The sequence below is a fragment of the Haliotis rufescens genome, unplaced genomic scaffold (assembly GCF_023055435.1).
Source record: "Haliotis rufescens isolate VD_foot unplaced genomic scaffold, xgHalRufe1.0.p SCAF_18, whole genome shotgun sequence".
NCBI classification, from domain to species: domain Eukaryota; kingdom Metazoa; phylum Mollusca; class Gastropoda; order Lepetellida; family Haliotidae; genus Haliotis; species Haliotis rufescens.
This window is the reverse complement of record NW_025963868.1, coordinates 10,887,133-10,907,629: the sequence shown is the minus strand read 5'-3', so window position 1 is coordinate 10,907,629 and position 20,497 is coordinate 10,887,133. Positions and strand designations below refer to the sequence as shown.

Below are 20,497 nucleotides of genomic sequence, written 5' to 3'. Positions count from 1 at the left end.
TAAAATATATCCTGGTTATTTACTGTTCATGGTACATTGTTAACACACTTCACACTCTCTGTTATCAGCTGTCTCGCACTTTCAGTTCACAGTGACCCGTTAAGAAATAGGAAAACATCGGCTCATGTATAAGTGAATGTTATTCGGATTTGATAATGACAATGTTGTATCAGCAGTATTATAATTTCTGAGGTTACTGCACGAATCGAACTGTAGTATGGTTTGGTTTGGTTTGTTGTTTTACGCCACACTCAGCAATATTCCAGCTATATGACGGCGGTCTGTTAATAATCGAGTCTGGACAAGACAATCCAGTGATTGACATCATGAGCATCGATCCACGCAATTGGGATCGATGACATGCATTAACCAAGTCAGCGAGCCTGACCACCCGATCCCGTTAGTCGCCTTTTACGACAAGCATAGTCGCCTTTTACGACAAGCATGGGTTGCTGAAGATCTATTCGATCCCGGATCTTCACGGGTCAGGGTATGATCGTGTTTTGGGGTTGAGGTTAGGTGTGGGGTAGAGATCGAGGTAAGGGGTTATTGGTAGAGGTAAAAGTAGATGTTTGTTTGTTTGTTGTTTAACGCAGCACTTAGCAATATTCCAGCTATATGACGGCGGTCTGTAGATAATGGAGTCTGGACAAGACAATCCAGTGATTGACATCATGAGCATCGATCCACGCAATTGGGATACGATGACGTGTATCAACCTAATCAGCGAGCCTGACCACCTGATCCTGTTAGTCGCCTCATTTACGGCAAGCATGGGTTGCTGAAGACCTATTCTACCCGTGATCTTGACGGGTCATATGATATAAATAAACAATCATATTTATTACTGAATATAAAAATATGATCGTTTTTTCACATCGTGTTGTAACCAATAGTTACAGAAAACTGACTTATTGCTAACAGTAGAGTTGAACTGCAAGGCATCATAAACATGTTTAAATTTTAATTCTTGACATATATCACATCCGCAGTGGAGCCCCACTGCGCAATAAAACTTTGGGGAAAAGGTAAATGCGGAAGTTAAAACGGCTTACAAACTAACACGCATTCATGTTTTAAACTGATAACATTTGTACATTTCATACCTGTGAGCAAGCAGGTCCAGACTCGATTACTTACAGCCAGCCGTCACATAGCTGGAATATTGTTGTGTGCGGCGTTAAACAACATACAAAAAAACGAACAAACAAACACACAAGCTAAAAAACTGGATGTGGGTGTACATGTGGGTGTAGTTTGTTTTTCTTTGATCTTTTTTTCGTGTGTGTAACTGTGTGTTGAAGGTAGGGGGTGGGGGGTGGGTGGTGGCTGTGGGTGGGTGGGTGGGCGGGTGGGGTGGGGGATGGGGGGGGGGGGGCAGTTATGGAGTACATCAGTAATGTACGTTTTTCTTCCGACCTGTTTCAACAGTATACGTGATAGTGAGGACGTAAGTGGCTTATGAGGAGACATTCAGAGGCTCTCGGTGTCGCATATGCACTCAACGGCTTTTTGAACGAGATCGGACCGTTCTCAGCAGTGCTGGTGCAGACCAACAGCTATATATTTAGCTCAGTTTTGTCCCAGCTGCATGCCGGTTGTAGAGTGTGGCTACTGATAACAACAGGCTGCGACCACCGCGTGAGATACACCCCTTTCTACTTCGACAGATATTACTTCCTGGTCGTATTGACTCGGGGCTCACCACACACAATAGACAGCTGCTGGGCGATTCCTCTCACATCAAACAGGGGCTGTGTACTCGCGGGCAGATGGCCACGGAGTAGGCTGACCACTGTGTCGGATTAACGAGACTGATTAATGAGTGACTTCGGTAATTCGTTGCAAATTAGGTGTGTCGGAGTCGGAGTACGAGACTGTCGGAATAACGGGTCAAGATGGGACTGATCGGCTCGGTTCCCAACAGTCGTGGCGGATAAACCCGATTGTCGGATTAACGAGACTTGACTGTAAGTGGATTAAACTTATTTGTAATCATCACATGATCACTATTCCATGTCGGCTTGCATTTGGGATTAAATAGGACAGTGTGTAGTCTGATATAAACGCAGTCCCGGTGTAACTTGATAAGGACAGTGTAACAGTGTGGCAGTACTAATTATGTTTGTTGGGTGCCGTGTTACAGAATGGCGAAGTTCAGCAGGAAAAAAATAATTAAATCAAGGGTATTGTAGTGATCGTAGGTTTCCGGAGGTCTTCGGAAAGGTTCGAGTTGGTCGTCCCGTGGCTGACCGCGGGAGACCCCAGATTCAGTGAGTTGTCAGCCATCGTTGTGAGTAAACCAGGTCGAGTACCCAGCTCAATGCAGTATTGACTTATATACTGACTTGACGAACTGACAGCCCTTGTACGTGAGTAGAAAACAAGGTTTGTGAAACCGAGATATCGTTTTCACAACAGTGGCGCTGTAAACACATCGAATTTTCTCGGGAAAATATTTTTTTCCGAATTCGTCAACTGCTCGACATTGCCGCCACGCCGACGCCATCTTGCTTTTCTTGGCTACAGTTGGTTGGTTGGTTTGTTGTTTAACGCCGCACTCAGCAATATTCCAGCTATATGACGGCGGTCTGTAAATAATCGAGTCTGGACCAGACAATCCAGTGATTGACAACATGAGCATCGATCCACGCAATTAGGATCAAGGACATGCATCAACCAAGTCAGCGAGCCTGACCACCCGATCCCGTTAGTCGCCTTTTACGACAAGCATAGTCGCCTTTTACGGCAAGCATGGGTTGCTGAAGACCTATTCTACCCCGGAATCTTCACGGGTCTCTTGGCTACAGGGACAAGAGGGATATTTGGCTAAAGTTGAATGAAACTTTAGCATTTTGCGACGAGTGGAAACATTTTTCGCCCGGTTAGTACCGTGCGACTTTGTAGTAGTAATTTCTTTTCACAGCCGGTTCCGTATCGGCTGGTAAATTTATAGTTCACCGCACGTGGAAATCAGCGTGCGTTGATCAAGTACGTCCGTTTTCGTGGCTATGCACAATAATTAATAATTAGGGAACAGTAGCGTATCAGAAATTCATGTTCTTATATCAATTTTGACCCTTTCACATGCGTAGTTGTGTGTGACAATTGGTGACAACGGATGTTTGTTGACATTGCCTCGAGAGTGTCACCCATTGTCGTCACGGACGTATAAGTTCGTGAGTTGGTATGTCATAACAAATAGCGTAGGTGTTTAGTGTAAGGGGAAGTAGGAATAGCATTGTTATTTTCATTAGGATTCAGGGCATATAGTTGTCTGGATATATTGTATTATTGTTCATTGCTCGGTGTGATTTTCCAAAGTATTCTACACACTGTTGGAAGATGGAGGAAAAGGGGGTGAGAGTCAATTATGCCACTTGGTTTCAACTATGTGAAATCCAAGGGATTGATATAGGACTGGCGCAGAGGATCATAGACCGGAGAAGTGTGGTGGGCAATCTCATCCTGGATGATGTCCGCATTTTAGAGGGATTTGATGACAGTGATGAGGTGGTGAGCCAGTTAGACTTTGCCATAAACCCGGACCATGGCAACAGGCGAAGGAACCATACCGAGAGGATGGAGGATCAGCATGTGCAACAGCCGGAGACAAATCCATACGACTGGATGCAGGAGGGTGGAGATGACCAGGCCGAAGGGGGAATGGCACAGACCCAGACACATCCGAGGGGGTGGGAAGTTATGGTGAGACTGTTGGACCATCAGAGAAACGTGGCAGAGGCTCAGGAAAGGAGACTATCAGAGATGCTGGCAGCCCAGGCTGAAACTAGCTTGCGGATGAGTCGGGAACAGATGGACGAGATAGCTAAGCTCCAGGCTGAAACTGGCTCGCAGATAGTCAAGGCTTTGGCTAATAGTCAAGGCTTTGGCTAATTTGGCTCCCACACTACAAGGCCCGGGCAAGAGTAACTCGGGCCTGCAGCAAGACAGGCCGGCACTTATGAGTCCGTCGCGGGAAATAGTTTCCAGTATCCAAAGGGGACCACGGGTTCACCCTGAACCAAGGTTGGACGACAGCCCACAAAGACAGTACCACCCTTCTTCAAGAGCAGACGGGAGCGAGTATAGTTGGGAGGTGGTTTCTACCGGGAAAGCACCGCCACTAAAATGAGTTTGTAACGCCGATCCCACCAGTGCCGAATGAACAGGACTACAGATTGCTGCCACCTGCGCTCTCGACTTACAGCACTGTAGGGGGTGGACAGGGGGCGCGAGTCAAGGACACACAACACAAGCAGTTGTTGCAGAGTGTGGATTATCTGACCATGGAGCAGAACCGGAAACATGCTCGAGGATCGCCACAGGGAGGTACTCCCCAGTTTCAATCGGACAGTTCTGGCGAGTATGGGAACTCAAGCCTGTTCCAGCACAAAGGGACCCCAAACAAGGGAGCCAATTGGGGCCACAGCTCACCCTCTAACTCCCGGCGAGCTTGGATGCACATGGTGTGAATCCATCCACTTGGGATTACCCTTTGCCCAAGCAAGGGAACAGCTACCAATCAGCAATTGACCATCAAGGAGCACCGGATCCCAAGGTGGTCAAGTAGGAACCAACTGATAGTGACAAGACCACGCGGGACAGAGGACTTAACAGAAGAGGCCCCGATAGAAGAGATTCGGATGGTCGGGGCGACCAGGACCGGGCCCCCGTGGATAGGTATCAAGCAGAGGAAAGTGACGTGGATGAGCGAGAGGACCCACGAGAGCCTAGCCGCAAGGGTGATGGAGTTAGACGGGATAGGGGCGTGAATAGAGGTCCGGTTCGCAGAGACCAGCCCCAACGCCATAGTACCCCTAACCTGACATATGACGGAAGATCTGGTTGGTCAGGTTTTTACCTCAAATTCCAAACATTGGCCCGCAGAGAGGGTTGTTGGGAACAGGAGAAAAAAGATCAACTCACGTTAGTGATGCGAGACGTGGCAAGTGACTATATAACTATGTGCCTGGACCGGGACCCGGACTTGTCCTTTGAGGATATGGTGTTTAAACTACAAAAACGGTTTGAACGCAGTGAACTTTCGGAGACGGCACAGATACGATTCCCTACCATGAGGCAAGAGGGGGGAGAGACATTAGAAGACTGGGCACAGTGATTATTGGCCACGGCTGTGGTAGCTTTCAGGGATTGTCCAGACCAGTTCATCGATCATCAGGTGATAATGCGTCTCTGCCAAGGATGCGAAAACAAGGAGGCTGGACAATTCATCTCTAACATGAAACCAGGGACCCTGGAGGTCGCCATTGCAAGCTTGCGCCAATACCAGCATAATACACAGGCAGTGTATGGAAGGGCCCGTCGGGAGATACGACAGGTCGCTACAGACACATCACTACCACCAGAAACACGGGTGAAGGTGGTTCAAGCCTCGAGTCCCAAGTCATCGGGTAGTTCTGGTGATTCTGGCACAGAGATAACAGGGAGACTGGAAGCTGTGGAACAGAAAGTCAGTAGCCTCACCCTGTCTGCAGAGGAAACCAGGACCTTTATGAATGAAACCAGGACCTCTATAAAAGAGTTCAGGACTTCTATGGAGGAAATCAAGACCATGGTCACGAAGCTGGCGGAGAATGTGAACAGTAGAGGACGTCAAAGGTCTCCGAGCCCTAGCCAACCCACTAAGGGATGCTTTATCTGTGGAGTTGAGGGGATATTTCAAGGCAGATTGTCCCCACAAGAGCCCCAGCGAGGAGAGAAAGGTGTCCTTTGTAGAGCCGTCTGGGGGCGTGATTTTAATCATGTAGGGGGAGGGCAGACAGGGCAGAATCCCTCCCCCACATCTCACGCAGGTCGACCAGACACCAAGGGACCACCTCCATGGCCACCAGACACAACAATAGAGCCGGCGCTGCTGGTTCATGACATACCGGATGGGGAACTTAAGCCGGTGAGAACCAGCAGCTTATCTACAATGCTTCGACAGGGACAGACCACCTCCATGGCCACCAGACATAGCAATAGAGACGGTGTCACTGGTTCATGACACACCGAGGGGAACCAACAGAGTCTCCACACTGCCTCATAGGACATTTGACAGAGACAGACCACTTGCCTGGCCGCCGCCAACAGCAAACAAGCCGGTGCCTCTGATGCACAAATCACCGGACAAAGAGCACAAGCCGGCAAGAACCAGCCAAGACTCAAAACAGTGAGCCGGTACAATTGAAGCCAGGAGAATCACCCAGACTTAGCAAAGGCAGAGAGATTGACATAGAGACAGGGCTTCCAATGATTACAATCCATGCCCTTAACCAAGGCGCCTCCTTCACGATCAAGGTGGATTTTCAAGGTGTGAACACAGTGGGAATAGTGGACAGTGCGGCTGATGTAACCCTTATTGCGGATACTTTCTATGATGGGCTATCAGAGAAACCAGTCCTAGTGCAGGAGGTCATGGTAAACAATGCAGGGAGAGACCTGAGGATGAGAGGATGGGTAACAGAGCCGGCCAGGCTGCGAATTCAGGGCAGGACGTATAGGCAAGAAGTCTTGGTAGCCCCAATCGGAGACTCGCTAATCTTGGGAACAGACTTCCTGATGAACAACTGCACTAATATCAGTTTCGAGTATCAAAACATCACCATCGGGGGGGGGGGGGGGGGGGGGGGGGGAAGAAATGTCCCAATGATCATCACACCGCGAGAGGGCAAGGTGTGCCGTGTCTTTCTTACCTCCGCTGTTGTACTGAAGCCCCAGACTGTCACACGGATGACGGGACGATTGGATAAAAAAATAGAACAATACATGGTGGAGCCTGTCATGGGAGTCCTGGTACACGACCTGATGCCTCGGACCATACACCAGGGGGGAGCAGAGTCAGTTGTGTGCCTCATCAACACCTCTGATAGACACATTAAGTTCTTCAAGGGTCAAGTGGGTGTAGCGTCTGAAGCTGAGGTTATTGTGCTGGAATATGAGACAACAATGACAAGGCGTAGAATGGATTAGAGTCCGTATCAGTGCAGAGTCACAGGGATAGCGGATCCAGTGGAAGAGATGGGGATGCCAGTGGTCCCACCTCATTTGACAGACTTATTTGAACGTTCCAAGGTTCATTTGGAGGATGACGATAGGCGCCAGTTGGCAGAACTTCTGATTGAATTCCATGACGTGTTGCCCGGGATGAGCTTGACCTGGGTGACTTCTCAGCCATAGAACATTCCATAGACACCGGGGATGCCAAGCGGTTGAGACGCACACCTCTCGGTTTTGCAGAAGAAGAGGAGGAACATCTCAAGAAGATGCTGAAGGGAGGCGTCATCCAGCCTTCAAGCTCGGAGTGGGCCTCGGCGCCAGTGTTAATCCGCAAGAAATGTGGAGGTGTGCGCTGGTGCATAGATGTTCGCTCGCTTAATGCCAGGACTCGAAAGACGTCTTCCCTCTGCCCTTGATCGACGAGTGCCTCGACACATTAGCAAACAGCACTTGGTTTTCGAAATTACTTGCCAACTCTGCCTACTGGCAAGTCAGGATTAAAGAGGAAGACAGGAGGAAAACCGCATTTGTCACGAAATACGGCCTCTACGAGCACATAAGGATGGGTTTCGGATTGTGCAACGCTCCAGCCACCTACACCCGGGTGATGTCACTTATACTTGGAGGGTTGAGTTGGGACATAGTCCTAGCATTCTTAGATGACGCAGTGGTAAATGGCATCACCATCCCTCAGCACTTTGAGAATCTACGGACTGTTTCGAGACGATTCCGAGAATACGACCTAAAACTGAAGCCAAAGAAGTGCGAACTCTTCCAGCAGTTTCTAGGGAGAACCGTCAGTCGTGATGGAGTGGAGGTGAACAACGCTAGTCTGGGAGTAGTCGTGGAATGGACAGCCCCTAAGACGACAAAGGAAACAGAGAGCTTCCTGGGATTTGCGAACTACCACAGAAACTTTATCAAGGGTTATGCCAAGGTAGCGGCCCCTCTGTATTCAATCACTGGGAAGAAGCCCTTCAACTGGGGACCAGATCAGGAGATTAGCTTTGAAACCCTCAAACAGGCTCTGTTGTCTACACACCAAATTAGGAGGGAGGGGTGGTCACAACCTCCTCGCCTCAGCCTACACCCCATAAATTCACCAGCTTGTCTAATGTACTGGAGGGTGCTGGCATTGCTCATGAATGCACTCACCCCATCCCAGGTTGACGTGTTCCGGACTTTCCTACAGCCCGTGACATCCAGAGCCATTCCAAAACCCTTGGAAACAGCCTCAAAACCGGAGTCCTCGGAAAATTGGGACCAGGAACTTTCCAGCACCGGTGAAGAGGTGTGAATTCTCATGGATCTGGAGGCCCCAGAGTGGAAAGAGACGGGTGAGGGCACTGTACAGACAATCGTGTCTTCCGACTATACTTGGGGATGGGAGTCCAGCATGTCACCCACAGAAGAGGGCACAGCAATATCACGGCGGGGGACACCAGAAATGGGCTTCACACATTGTACCCATGTCGGGAATTGAACCCGGGTCTTCGGCGTGACGAGCGAACGCCTTACCCACTAGGCTACCCGAACCACCCCAGTATCCATTTAAAGTTTCATAATATATACAGTAGTTACTGAACATCGAATATATATCTCGATAAATATAATCTATATACTGAAACCAACATCATAAATCGATTAATGCAAATAACTTCTGGTTGCGGGTTCTGAAATGATGTGAGTATACACTTCAGGCCTATCTTATAATCGTCAACCTACGCGTCATTGCAATTGACCCTTACTTACGGGTGACATTTGGAGGTTGACCAATCGTTGGGGCATGAGTGAGTGAGTGAGTTGGATATAACGCCGCTTTTAACATTATACCAGTTATATCGCGGCGTGCCAGCTTTACGTGGGAGGACAGCCCGAAGTGATGCAGATCTCAGCCGTTTACCACTTCGGTGAAACCCACGAACACGGGTATGGTGCTGACAAACCTAGAAACATAATCGGGGCGAACCGGGATTCGAACCGACAATCATAGGTTTCTGGCGTGGCCAAGGGACCAACTCTGCAAAGCGAATAGCGGTGCCTTAGACGACTGGGTCACCCGTGCCCCCTACGAATTGTACATTATGAATATATCAATAATTGAAGTACACATATATCAATGGAAATATTAAACATAGGAATATATTTTTATATGTACATATCTTCAGTAGGGTGAAAACAACAACAATAGATTAATTTGTGGATGGAGGGAATATCACTTGAATTGGTAATGTAATACCAATACTGTTTTGATCCTCGGAGAAAGCAGTGCTTTTCAAAACATTTTCTGATAAGATGAGGTAATCAAATGAATGCATCAAACAGCAGCCTGTGAAATATATAGCTGTACATATATTTTTATATCTTAATACAATTGCATAATAATGCCTAAAGAAATTATGATGATGAGGATGGTGATAATGGGGATGATGGTGATGATGATGATGTCCGTTTTATTTACTTCAGAACTGACGACAACTGTAAAGTCAGGGTGCAGTGATAAACTATGGCTGGCTGAACAATTGGGAGTGTGTGTCAAAGAGAGTAAAACTAGCCACTGACAGAAGACAACGTAGAACAATGGACTCTTCAGGTGACACAAATAAGGAAGAGAGACCTGAACCCCTGACACAATCCACGACTGAAGAGAGATATAATGAGGATGATCCTGCGGATGAGCACCCGCATCAAGGAGTGATCCGGCCTCCATGTCCTGGTACTGGAGAAACAGGTGCTCAACTGCAGGGAACACAGCCCTCAACATTGAGACGAGTTATACAACTTGTGCTACCAGCTGTCCTCTATGGAGCTCACAGTGTCCTTACAGATGCCTTGCCACCTTTTATACCACATGTCAATGTCACAGACAACTGTATCTCTAATGACCAGCACCGTAGGCCTGATGAAAGTGATAACGTGGACAGAACAGCAGATAACCTGACTGGTGAAAGTGATACCATGGACAGAACAACAGATACCCTGACTGTTGAAAGTGATACCATGGACAGAACAACAGACAGCCTGACTGGTGAATGTGATAAATTGGACAGAACAACAGATACCCTGACTGTTGAAAGTGATACCATGGACAGAACAACAGACAACCTGACTGGTGAAAGTGATACCATGGACAGAACAACAGATACCCTGACTGTTGAAAGTGATACCATGGACAGAACAACAGACAACCTGACTGGTAAAAGTGATACCATGGACAGAACAACAGATAACCTGACTGGTGAAAATGATACCATTGACAGAACAACAGACAACCTGACTGGTGAAAGTGATACCATGGACAGAACATCAGACAACCTGACTGGTGAAAGTGATACCATGGACAGAACATCAGATAACCTGACTGGTGAAAGTGATGCCATGGACAGAACAACAGCCAACCTGACTGGTGAAAGTGATACCATGGACAGAACAACAGACAACCTGACTGGTGAAAGTGATACCATGGACAGAACAACAGACAGCCTGACTGTTGAAAGTGATACCATAGACAGAACAACAGACAGCCTGACTGGTGAAAGTGATACCATGGACAGAACAACAGATACCCTGACTGGTGAAAGTGATACCATAGACAGAACAACAGACAACCTGACTGGTGAAAGTGATACCATGGGCAGGTCAACAGACAGCCTGACTGGTGGAACTGATAACTTGAACAGAGGAGTGGTTAACCTAGCCGAGATCGAGAGAAGAGATCACACTGTCCGTAGTGCAAATCTGTCTTCTGACGATCAAGCCTCTCCCCGCCAAGCAGTCATTGAAATTGGAGAAAATAGTTTGACAGTTATTGACTCTGGGTCTTCTGGTTTAAAGGTCATACAACCAAATCAACAGCCTAGAGAAAGATGGCTCACCAATACCAATCTTCAAATATCAAACACGTTAGCAAACTCGCAGGTACCATCTCTCCATGCTTCAAGGAAAGATGTTCCAGGCTTTCAGACATCACATATCACTAATACAAAGGAGGGAGCTTCACTGACGACTGGAGGCCCTTTATTCACAAACGCTCCATCACCTAGCCAAACAACACCAGAGAATAAACCGAGGCGTCAGTCTGTGCCATCAGAAAATCAGGAAGCAATAGGTGGGAAGATAATGCTTCTGCAGTCGATATTAGTTATTGTAGTATTTCTGTAGTCATATTTATTTTGTTATCTGACATACATGTGCTAAAAGGGCAAAGATTATATTTTTGGCAATTATTTGTATTAACCCGTATTAACGTTTGATCAAACCACAAAAAAACACAACTTGAAAGACGTGCTTTGAAATAGGGGTATATGCTCTTAAGCATAACCTTATTTGACTTAAATGTCAATTCCTTATCTGGAGGTTTTGATTAATGTCATATGTGAAATCGAGAGACTACCTCTGTTTAATGTGCGATACTTATTGCAAGATTTATGTGTTTGAAATAACTTGCCGGGACTACCAGTACAAACTGATTGAAGTCTAGTTCAATTTAACAAGTACCAGTATTTCAGCATTGACATAACATCAATATTTGTTTCGTTAAATGCTTTATTACAAATACGTAACAATACATCTAGTCATGATTTGTCTGTAGAATTTTACATATTTACATATTGAATGCTTAATTCACAAATACGTTTCACATCTGAAAACATCTCATTTGTCTGTAATATTTATTTTTTTCATTTGCTTCCAGATCAACGTTTTAAGAACATCTGTGGTGAGTAGTTTCAAAGTGTGTGAGTGAGTTGAGTCTAACGCCACTTTCCGTGACAGTATTTTTTTTTCACCGTGTGTCAAGGTAGCCAAAGTAATGCAGATCCTAGACATTTACCAGTTGAACCTGATTATAGTGCTGACAAGCCAAGACTAATGTCGGTGGCGAATCTCGGATTCGAACCAACGGTCATAAGATTGAATCTCTATGCTAATTTGAGCAGTGGATGTTGAAAGTATTTTCTCAGAAATGTAAAGTGTTTTTGTTTTTGTTTTGTTTGTTGTTTAACGCCACACTCAGCAATATTCCAGCTATATGACGGCAGTTTGTCAATAATCGAGTCTGGACCAGACAATCCAGTGATTGGTATCATGAGCATCGATCCACGCAATTGGGATATTGCTAATGTCAAAGCCAAAATCAATGAACACAACCTTAATATTGTAATATCATAGAATGATCAATGTACCATGTCCAGGGGCCGTTGTTATAAACATCCTGAGAATTAAAAGTTACATGTGAATGAAGAAACAAATGATGATACCAAATCCTAATCTCAGCCTGAACAGCACTCGAAGTTTTAAATATAGCACAGGTTCCCCCTGGTTACAAGCAATGTCCAAACTAACAGTCATCTCACAGCTGTTACAATAAAAGCAACAAGAAACGTTCTACATTCAAAATAAATCTCTGTCAAAAACAGATTCGATTGTACGATTCCGACTCTATCATGAGCATGATTCACAATCAAATAAGGATAACTACACTTCTGGGTGTAGCATTAAGCAATAGTCTTAGAGGGTTAAGAGTATTTTTAAGGATAGTTTGAGAATGTTTCTGACTACATCTCCAGGAATCATTCAACCACTCCCCTCCTTATCAGGACACAACAGTTATTGTTAAACCGTCTATATACATCTACTACCGGAATTTGAAACTGACTTGAGTTACCCCTCACAAAGACACTATCCTGGAAAACTAAACCACTGGGCAAAAGAAGCTTATCACTTGTCACTTAAGATTTATCTGAGTTAAACTACAACGTTATCAGACAACATCTTCCCGATCTTGAGCGGTCTTGTGTCTGGCCTGTTTGCTGATAACGGCTCAACAACTTGTTGATACTGGTTTGACTGCAGCTAAAGGTTGCTGCAATCTGCTGTTAAGAGGCCCTCATATCTGCCATACCAATAGCTCTGTCACGTTCCTCTTGTGTGAGCCTCGACCAAGGGTCACAACGCCAGTTGAAGATCGCTACATCTGGACAATCCACCTGCGGAACCGATACTTGACGGTGACGGCATTTGGACACCCCATCGACAGACGAACAGGCAAGGACTGTAAGTCGATGCAGCGGCGTGATTGGGAAAGGGTACTATTCACAGACGACAGTCAATTTTACTTGTTCCGAAATGGTGGCCGAGTCCATGTTTATTGACGTAGGAGAGAGCCACTTGCACCTAACTGCATCCAAGATGAACACCCTTATGGTCAGCGGACAACAAAGCTTATCATTACACGTGGGAACCTGACTGGCTAAAGATACAGAATTTTTTATTTTGACCCCATGTGTCCTCCGCTCGGCCTTATGACATGTGCATTACCGATGTCATTGCAATGTTGTAAAGACATCGATAATAGGTTCCTTTCATTACAATAATCATCATTTAGAGAACACCTTTTGTTTCTTTTTATAGAGGTATTGAACAAGGTGATAAGTGTCTTTTGCCCCGTGATGTTATTACCATATTTTGTAATTGTTGTAATAAGTTAATTGGAAAAGACCAAAATGTTTGTTCAAAATATTTCTTATGAGGTAGGATAGGATAACTGTTCGAAGTGTGCCAGAAACTCAACGTGATAAAATCACAATAATGAAACTGATCTTGTCTTGTATAACAATATACTACTGTCCGGATGAATGTCTTAAGAAGGCTTCATTTCCCAACATATGCGCCAGATACGCTGTGCTTTCATTGTACATGAATTAGAGTGATGTATATTCTTTTCCAGAAACAACACAGGCAATGATAGCACAGCATGACACAGTGTATGTATCAACGTATAGCGAGAGGATGGCCTTCAAACATCTACAGCAGCGTGGTGCCATATTTATGAAAGGACGACCTGGCTCTGGGAAATCTAGATTAGGGTTAAAACTTCTTGCTGACATCTCAAGGCTAACAGACAGGAAACCCGTAGTGTTGACATCGGCAGAACAGTGGAGAGATATCCCTCAGAAACAAAATAATGAAGAATCTGGAAAACCAGCGAATAGGTATGTTGTCATGATAGATGACATTTTTGGATCAACGAATTTTGTTGAGTCTCGCTTTGATGAATGGACTAGAGTGTTTGATGTCATGCATCCCTCTGTTGAATCTGACCATGTAATGCTGGTGCTTGCATCTCGGCAAGACATTAGTGACCAATGTCAGGCCCGACTGAACAAATACAAACTAACTCGTCATATGTTCTATCTTACCTTAGATGAAGATGAGTTGACACTCCGACCTAGGGAAAAGATGATGTTGCTGAAAAGCATTTGTGAAACAAAAGTGAAGTTTACTAAACATGAGATAAATGAAATAGTACAGTTAAAGACAACACTTGGATTCCCTCAATGTTGTCGATATTTCGCAGGAAGTAAGGAAGCCCAGGCTCAAAGGGTCAGATTCTTCCAAAAACCAAACGAATATGTGCTGGAGGAAGTACGCTGCTTGCAAGAAAGTGATGGGCTTGGCTATCTTGTTCTATTGTTAGTGTTGTTTGGCAAAGGATATCTTGATACCAAGAATCTTCAACCTCACAAAAGTCCACAAGAGTTTAAAAAAATGTTAGATGACTTGACAAAGTTATGCTCAAAGATTCCTAACAATCGAAGTCTGTATGACATCAAACAGAAGGCTGATTCACTTTGTGGTTCATACCTTTGGCACACTGAAAAGGGATATGTTTTCCTGCACCAGTCAATATTCGACGCAGTTTTCATAAACATATCACAAGTGTATCCTGACATTTACATTCATTTGTGTCCCGCTAACATACTTGTAGAATTTGTCAGAACATCAGAAAGGGAGAGTGATAATAGAAGAAACCTAGTGTTCTTGAATGAGGACCATTATGAAGCATTTGCCGATCGAATAATTCAGTTGATGGTCAGTGAAGAAGTGGTCACCATTTTGAAACACCCATCTCTTCGAAATGAAACATTTGTAAATCACGTAGTAGATAGATGGTTTTCACAACAAAATGTTGGGGATATAGTTTCTCATAAATTTGAAAAGTCAAGGGAAGGGATCATATTTGCTCCTGCATCTCATTATCTTCACATACGGATTTTAGAAGTCAAAACGTTGTTGGAGCTTTTCGTTCTTAACAAACATTCTTTCATGCTCTCCACCCTATTAGAAAAGTGCAGCCTTTCCACCGATGTGTTGCAGGATTGTTTGCCCTGTGCTATCTATGTAGGGAGTAACCTACTCATAGAGACACTTTTAGCCCAAGGAGTTAAACCAAATGGGAGCTGCTTCAGCGCCCTTTGTGTTTCAAGAGGCATCGACACAAACACCACTGAAAGACTGTTTACCAACATTTGGGATGACGTTGAAAAGATACAAGCACAGTGGGCCAAGGCTAACGCGGGTCTTGTGCATATGTTCAACTGGACACCATTTTCATTGGCAGTACTAAATGGGAACTATACCGTTGTGAAACTGCTAACAGATAAACTGAAGCACGAGAGAAAAAACAACATCATATTTGAAGATTCTTTAAAAGCTTTATTGTGTGAGCTGCAGACAACAAACCCTTATCCTGTGTTCAAACCATACGACATGGACAACTTGACAAAGATAATGAAGCTTCTACTGAACAATTATCATGCCAATGATACTGGTTATCTGTGCTGGTTAGCATCGGCACACTCTGATGCATCAGCTCTGAAACTGATTCTTGAATTCATCAAGACTGTTAAAGTTGCATTGAATACCTCACGTATTACACAGTGCATACAACCAGATTATGGAGGTCCATTTGATCAGGCTGCGGCATATGGTGGGGCAGATTGTTTGGAATCACTGTTAGAACTTAACAGAGATCCATTCATAAATCCAAGTAAGGAAAAGAATGGGTCCTTGCTTCACATTTCAGCCAAACATGGAAACACAAAGTGTGTTGAGATGTTGCTGAAGTTGGGTCATCCTGTTATGTCCAAGGACAGCATTGGCCAGACTCCATTACACTTGGCGGTGTCACACAATCATACAGAATGTGTAAAACTGCTGATAGAACAAAGATCATCTGTTGCTATGCGTGACAATAATGGACAGACACCACTGTTGCTAATACAAACATCCTCAGGCACAAACATAGATATTATAAAAAATATACTGAAGTCAAATAAACATATGAAAGATGAAGAACGCAAAATGCTTGTTCATAAGGCAGTTGCTTTTGGGGACATGGGATTGTTGAGGTTATTGTGTAGTAGAGGCGTTGATGTCAATATGGATATGGAAAAATACCACAAGTACTCTCGGTCAGTTTTTCAAATCTCATTTGAGATATTGCAACCTTCGTATGATGGATGCCGGGAGACGTTACTTCATGCTGCTTGCAGACGTGCTGACGTGGATATGGTCCAATTTTTATGTGAAATTGGAGCCAGCGTTGATGCAGTTGACACGGATGGGGAAACAGTTGCACATGCAGCCGCAGCATCACACATTGGTGGAGTAGAAAAACTTCAATATCTGTTTAATGTGAAACGTGCTCTTCTTCATACAACAGACAATGAAGGAAGAACAGCACTGTTTCCAGCTGTTATATCAGCAGCAGAGACAGGCGATCTGGATCTTGTTACGTTTCTAATAGACCAAGGACTAAGTGTTAACTGCAAGGATAACTCCAACAGAAATTTGGCGATGCAATCTCCTGCACCTACAGGTGTAAGCTATAAGTACATCTCAGAAACTGTAACACATCTTTTGAATGCACATCTTGATATCCATCAGCAAGATCTTGAAGGTCGAACAGCACTTCACTTTGCTACAAGACATACAAATATCGACTGTGTTTTGGCACTGCTTCAAAAAGGTATTGCATTAAATATAAAAGATAACCAGGGTATGACAGCACTCCACTATGCTGCAAAAGAAGTCAATTCAAGGGACGAGAAGATGGTCCTTGGAATTATGAAGCTGCTTCTAAAACAGGAAACTGAACAGGAAACTGGTATTAAAGCACAAGATATTTTGGGGATGACACCACTTCACCATGCTGTTAAGTCACAGAAAATTGATAGAGTAATGTTGTTACTGCAACAGAAGGTAAATCTCAATTTACAAGAAACCAATGGGAAAACCGCCCTCCATTTTGCAGCAACGTTTCAATCGTGGCCAATTGCTTCACGCCTCTTAGATGCAGGGTGTGATGCCAATATGCGAGATCTTGGGGGCAAAACAGCATTACATTATGCTTCAAATAATGACTGCATCTTCAATATTCTTCTTCTCCTCGAGAAAGACGTCGATATACACGTTCAAGATAACAAAGGACAGACAGCTCTTCACATTGCTGTAGAACGTCAAAGGGAAAAGTGTGTTGAATTGCTTTTAGAGGAAGGCATAGATCCTATGATTCAAGATAATGACGGAATGACTGTGCTTCATAAGGCGGTTACTATGTTGAACACCAGCAAGAATAATAGCATTGTGAAACTACTGCTTGCAAATGGCGACTCTCAAGGTGTACAAGGACAAAATGAGAACACAAATAAAGGCAATTACTCAAGAACGGTTGATAATGAAGGGAGGACAGCCCTCCACTGTGCTGCAATTCGTGTGAATAAAGATTATGTAGGAATGCTCCTAAATAGAGGCGTGGACCCAAATATACAAGACCAACACGGCATGACAACACTTGCATTTGCTACAGAACGTTCATCAGTCCAGAGCATTAAGTTACTCTTCGATAAAGGGGCAGATCCTAACTTACGTGACAGTGAGGGCCGTACATTGTGGTTCTATGCACGGTCAATAGATGTATGGCAACTACTGATGGAACAAGGAGTTGATCCAACTGTAACAGATGGACAAGGGAGGACAATACTTCACTATGCAGCTGGTTTATGTGGTGCGGACGCAATTAAACTGGCGTTACAAATAGATATCGATCACACGTTGAAAGACGATACAGGTAGAACAGTCCTTCACTATGCTGCTGAGACAGGAGTTGAAGAGACAGTTCAACTTCTCTTGGAGAAAGGTGTTGATCCAAGCATCAAAGACAAAACAGGGAAGGTGGCTCTCCATTATGCTGCAAGGAGAAATTCCAGTGGGGGTGTAAAACTGCTGTTAGAAAAAGGTGATAACATAGCTGTGAAAGACAACACTGGCAGAACGGCTCTTCACTATGCTGCACAGGAAGGAATAACTGACAGTGTTAGGTTGCTCTTAGAGAAAGGATTTGACCAAAACGAACGAGATAGTCAGGGAAAGGTGGCACTTCATTATGCTCCAGGGGGATTCGGGGAGGGCGTTTTGAAACTGTTGATCGATGAAGGGACCAACCCAAGTGTAGAGGACCAAAGTGGCAGGACAGCCCTTCACTATGCGGCAACGGAACAAACAGATGACAGTGTTATGGCTCTTTTATTGGCAGGTGTTGACCCAAACAAACAAGATGAGCAGGGGAAAACAGCCCTTCACTATGCTGCAATGTACGGAACAGCTGACAGTGTTAAGGCTCTTTTATTGAAAGGTGTTGACCCAAATGCTCAAGATGAAGCAGGGCAGGTGGCACTCCATCATGCTGCAAGGAGATACTCCAGTGGTAGCATACACTTGCTGTTAGATAAGGATGTTAACCTGACTGTAAAAGACAACACTGGCAGGACAGCTCTTCACTGTGCTGCACAGGAAGGGATATTTAACAATGTTAGTTTGCTCTTAGAGAACGGCTTCGACCAAAACGAACGTGATAATCAGGGAAAGGTTGCACTTCATTATGCTGCACAGTCATGTGACCATGTGGACCTTCTGAGACTTTTCATCGATAAAGTGCCCAATCCCAGTGTAGAGGACAAAAGTGGCAGGACAGCCCTTCACTATGCTGCAATGAAAGGGTTGGCTGAAAATGTTCTGCATCTTTTACTGAAAGGTATTGACCCAAACAAACAAGATGATCAGGGGAAAACAGCCCTTCACTACGCAGCAGGGCCAGGATCTCACTTAATGTGCAGAGCGACTGTCCACATACTCTTACAACATGGCAGTGAAGTCAATATCAGAGACAGGAGGGGCATGACAGCCCTCAATCATGCTGCAGAGGCTGGCAAACAGGATATCATGGCACTGCTTATCGATAATGGTGGTACTATTGGTATGCAAGATCAACAAGGAATGACCGCCCTCCATTATGCAGCAGAACAAGATGATATCCAGTGTTCCAGGTTTCTCATGCAGAAAGCCATTTACACTACCATACAAGATAATGAGGGTACGAATGCTTTTCTTTAAGCTGGAAATGAACTGAAAGAAATATTTCTTAAATTGTTTACCAAATTTAAACAAGACATTTCCAGCACGCCACAGTGATAAATGAAAATCCATCTGTGACAAGAAGTACTATCACATCAATCACTCAAAGTGTTAAAATCTTCCCTGGAAAGACATGAACCCCAGTATTCAGGGTCACAACATAGCTCTTGTCTGTGCTGTAGATGAGGATTATGGCAGACAGACAGACACATGCAGACGGAAACATTACCATCCAAAACTAGTAACTGTCCGATGAACTATTTTAGCGTTACATATAAATCCTAGTCATAAGCTACAGGTACATAATTTGATGCAAGTAATTGTTTGTTATTAATATATGACAACGATCTAGGTGTAGAATGTTTCAAACTGTATGTTTCAAACATGTATGTATGTATGTATGCATGTACTTATTTACTTATTTATTCATTTATGGAAGTTGTTGTTCTATCTTAAGATAACTAGGGTGTATCTGCTCAATGAGCACAACTGATTATTTATGAAGAAATTCTACTGTCTAAATGTATATGATTGTAAAGCATAAATAGCACTTGTGAGTGAATTTTGGTGTTTATTCAGTATGTCACTTATATCGTAGTGTGGTAGATTAATGTTGGAGAAAGCAGGTGATGCAAGTATTGGCAGTTAACCTATTTTCAGAGCACAGGAATGGCACTGACGTTAAAGTCAGGGCGAATATTGATTCAAAACTGAAATATATTGTTAGCGGTGGATAAATTCTACTTCATACATGTCATCTACATGCAGTTTCGAAAGGTACCCTGCATTGTGTACATGTCTGGCAATGTTACATACAGTATGTTGTTTACAGTTAATGTAAATCAGAATTATTTCAAAGGTACATGTACTCCATTGTTGCACTGTCATCTTAGTAGCTATGTCCATAGTATACATGATGATTAGTACCCGTGAAGATTCCGGGGTAGAATAGGTCTTCAGCAACCCATGCTTGCCATAAAATGGTGACTATGCTTGTTGTAAGAGGCGACTAACGTGATCGGGTGGTCAGGCTTGCTGACTTGGTTGATGCATGTCATCGAGCCCAATTGCGTGGATAGATGCTGAACATATCAATCACTGGATTGTCTGGTCCAGACTCGATTATTTACAGACTGCCGGCATCTATCATATAGTGCGGCATTAAACAACCAACAAACATCTGGGGAAATGTAATGTTCACGAGTTGGCAAGAACCGTTTATATTGTTCTGCATGGTACG

General features: G+C 44.3%; 1 protein-coding gene across 4 annotated transcripts in view; it reads left to right on the top strand.

Moving 5' to 3' along the window:
• Positions 1-20,272, top strand: part of LOC124119133 — a 46,415-nt gene extending 26,143 nt beyond the window's left edge. The window contains exons 1-4 of one of the 4 annotated variants that reach the window (XM_048398201.1): positions 1,662-1,970; positions 9,469-11,110; positions 11,696-11,719; positions 13,730-20,272. In XM_048398201.1, the coding sequence (XP_048254158.1) occupies positions 9,583-11,110; positions 11,696-11,719; positions 13,730-19,236 (7,059 nt within the window). In that variant the 5' untranslated portion in view covers positions 1,662-1,970; positions 9,469-9,582 and the 3' untranslated portion in view covers positions 19,237-20,272. Of the gene's footprint in view, positions 1-1,661; positions 1,971-2,286; positions 2,369-9,468; positions 11,111-11,695; positions 11,720-13,729 lie in introns of those variants that run through there. The other 3 variants (XM_048398203.1, XM_048398202.1, XM_048398199.1) reach the window with 3 other exon arrangements.
• The last annotated feature ends 225 nt before the right edge of the window (positions 20,273-20,497 follow it).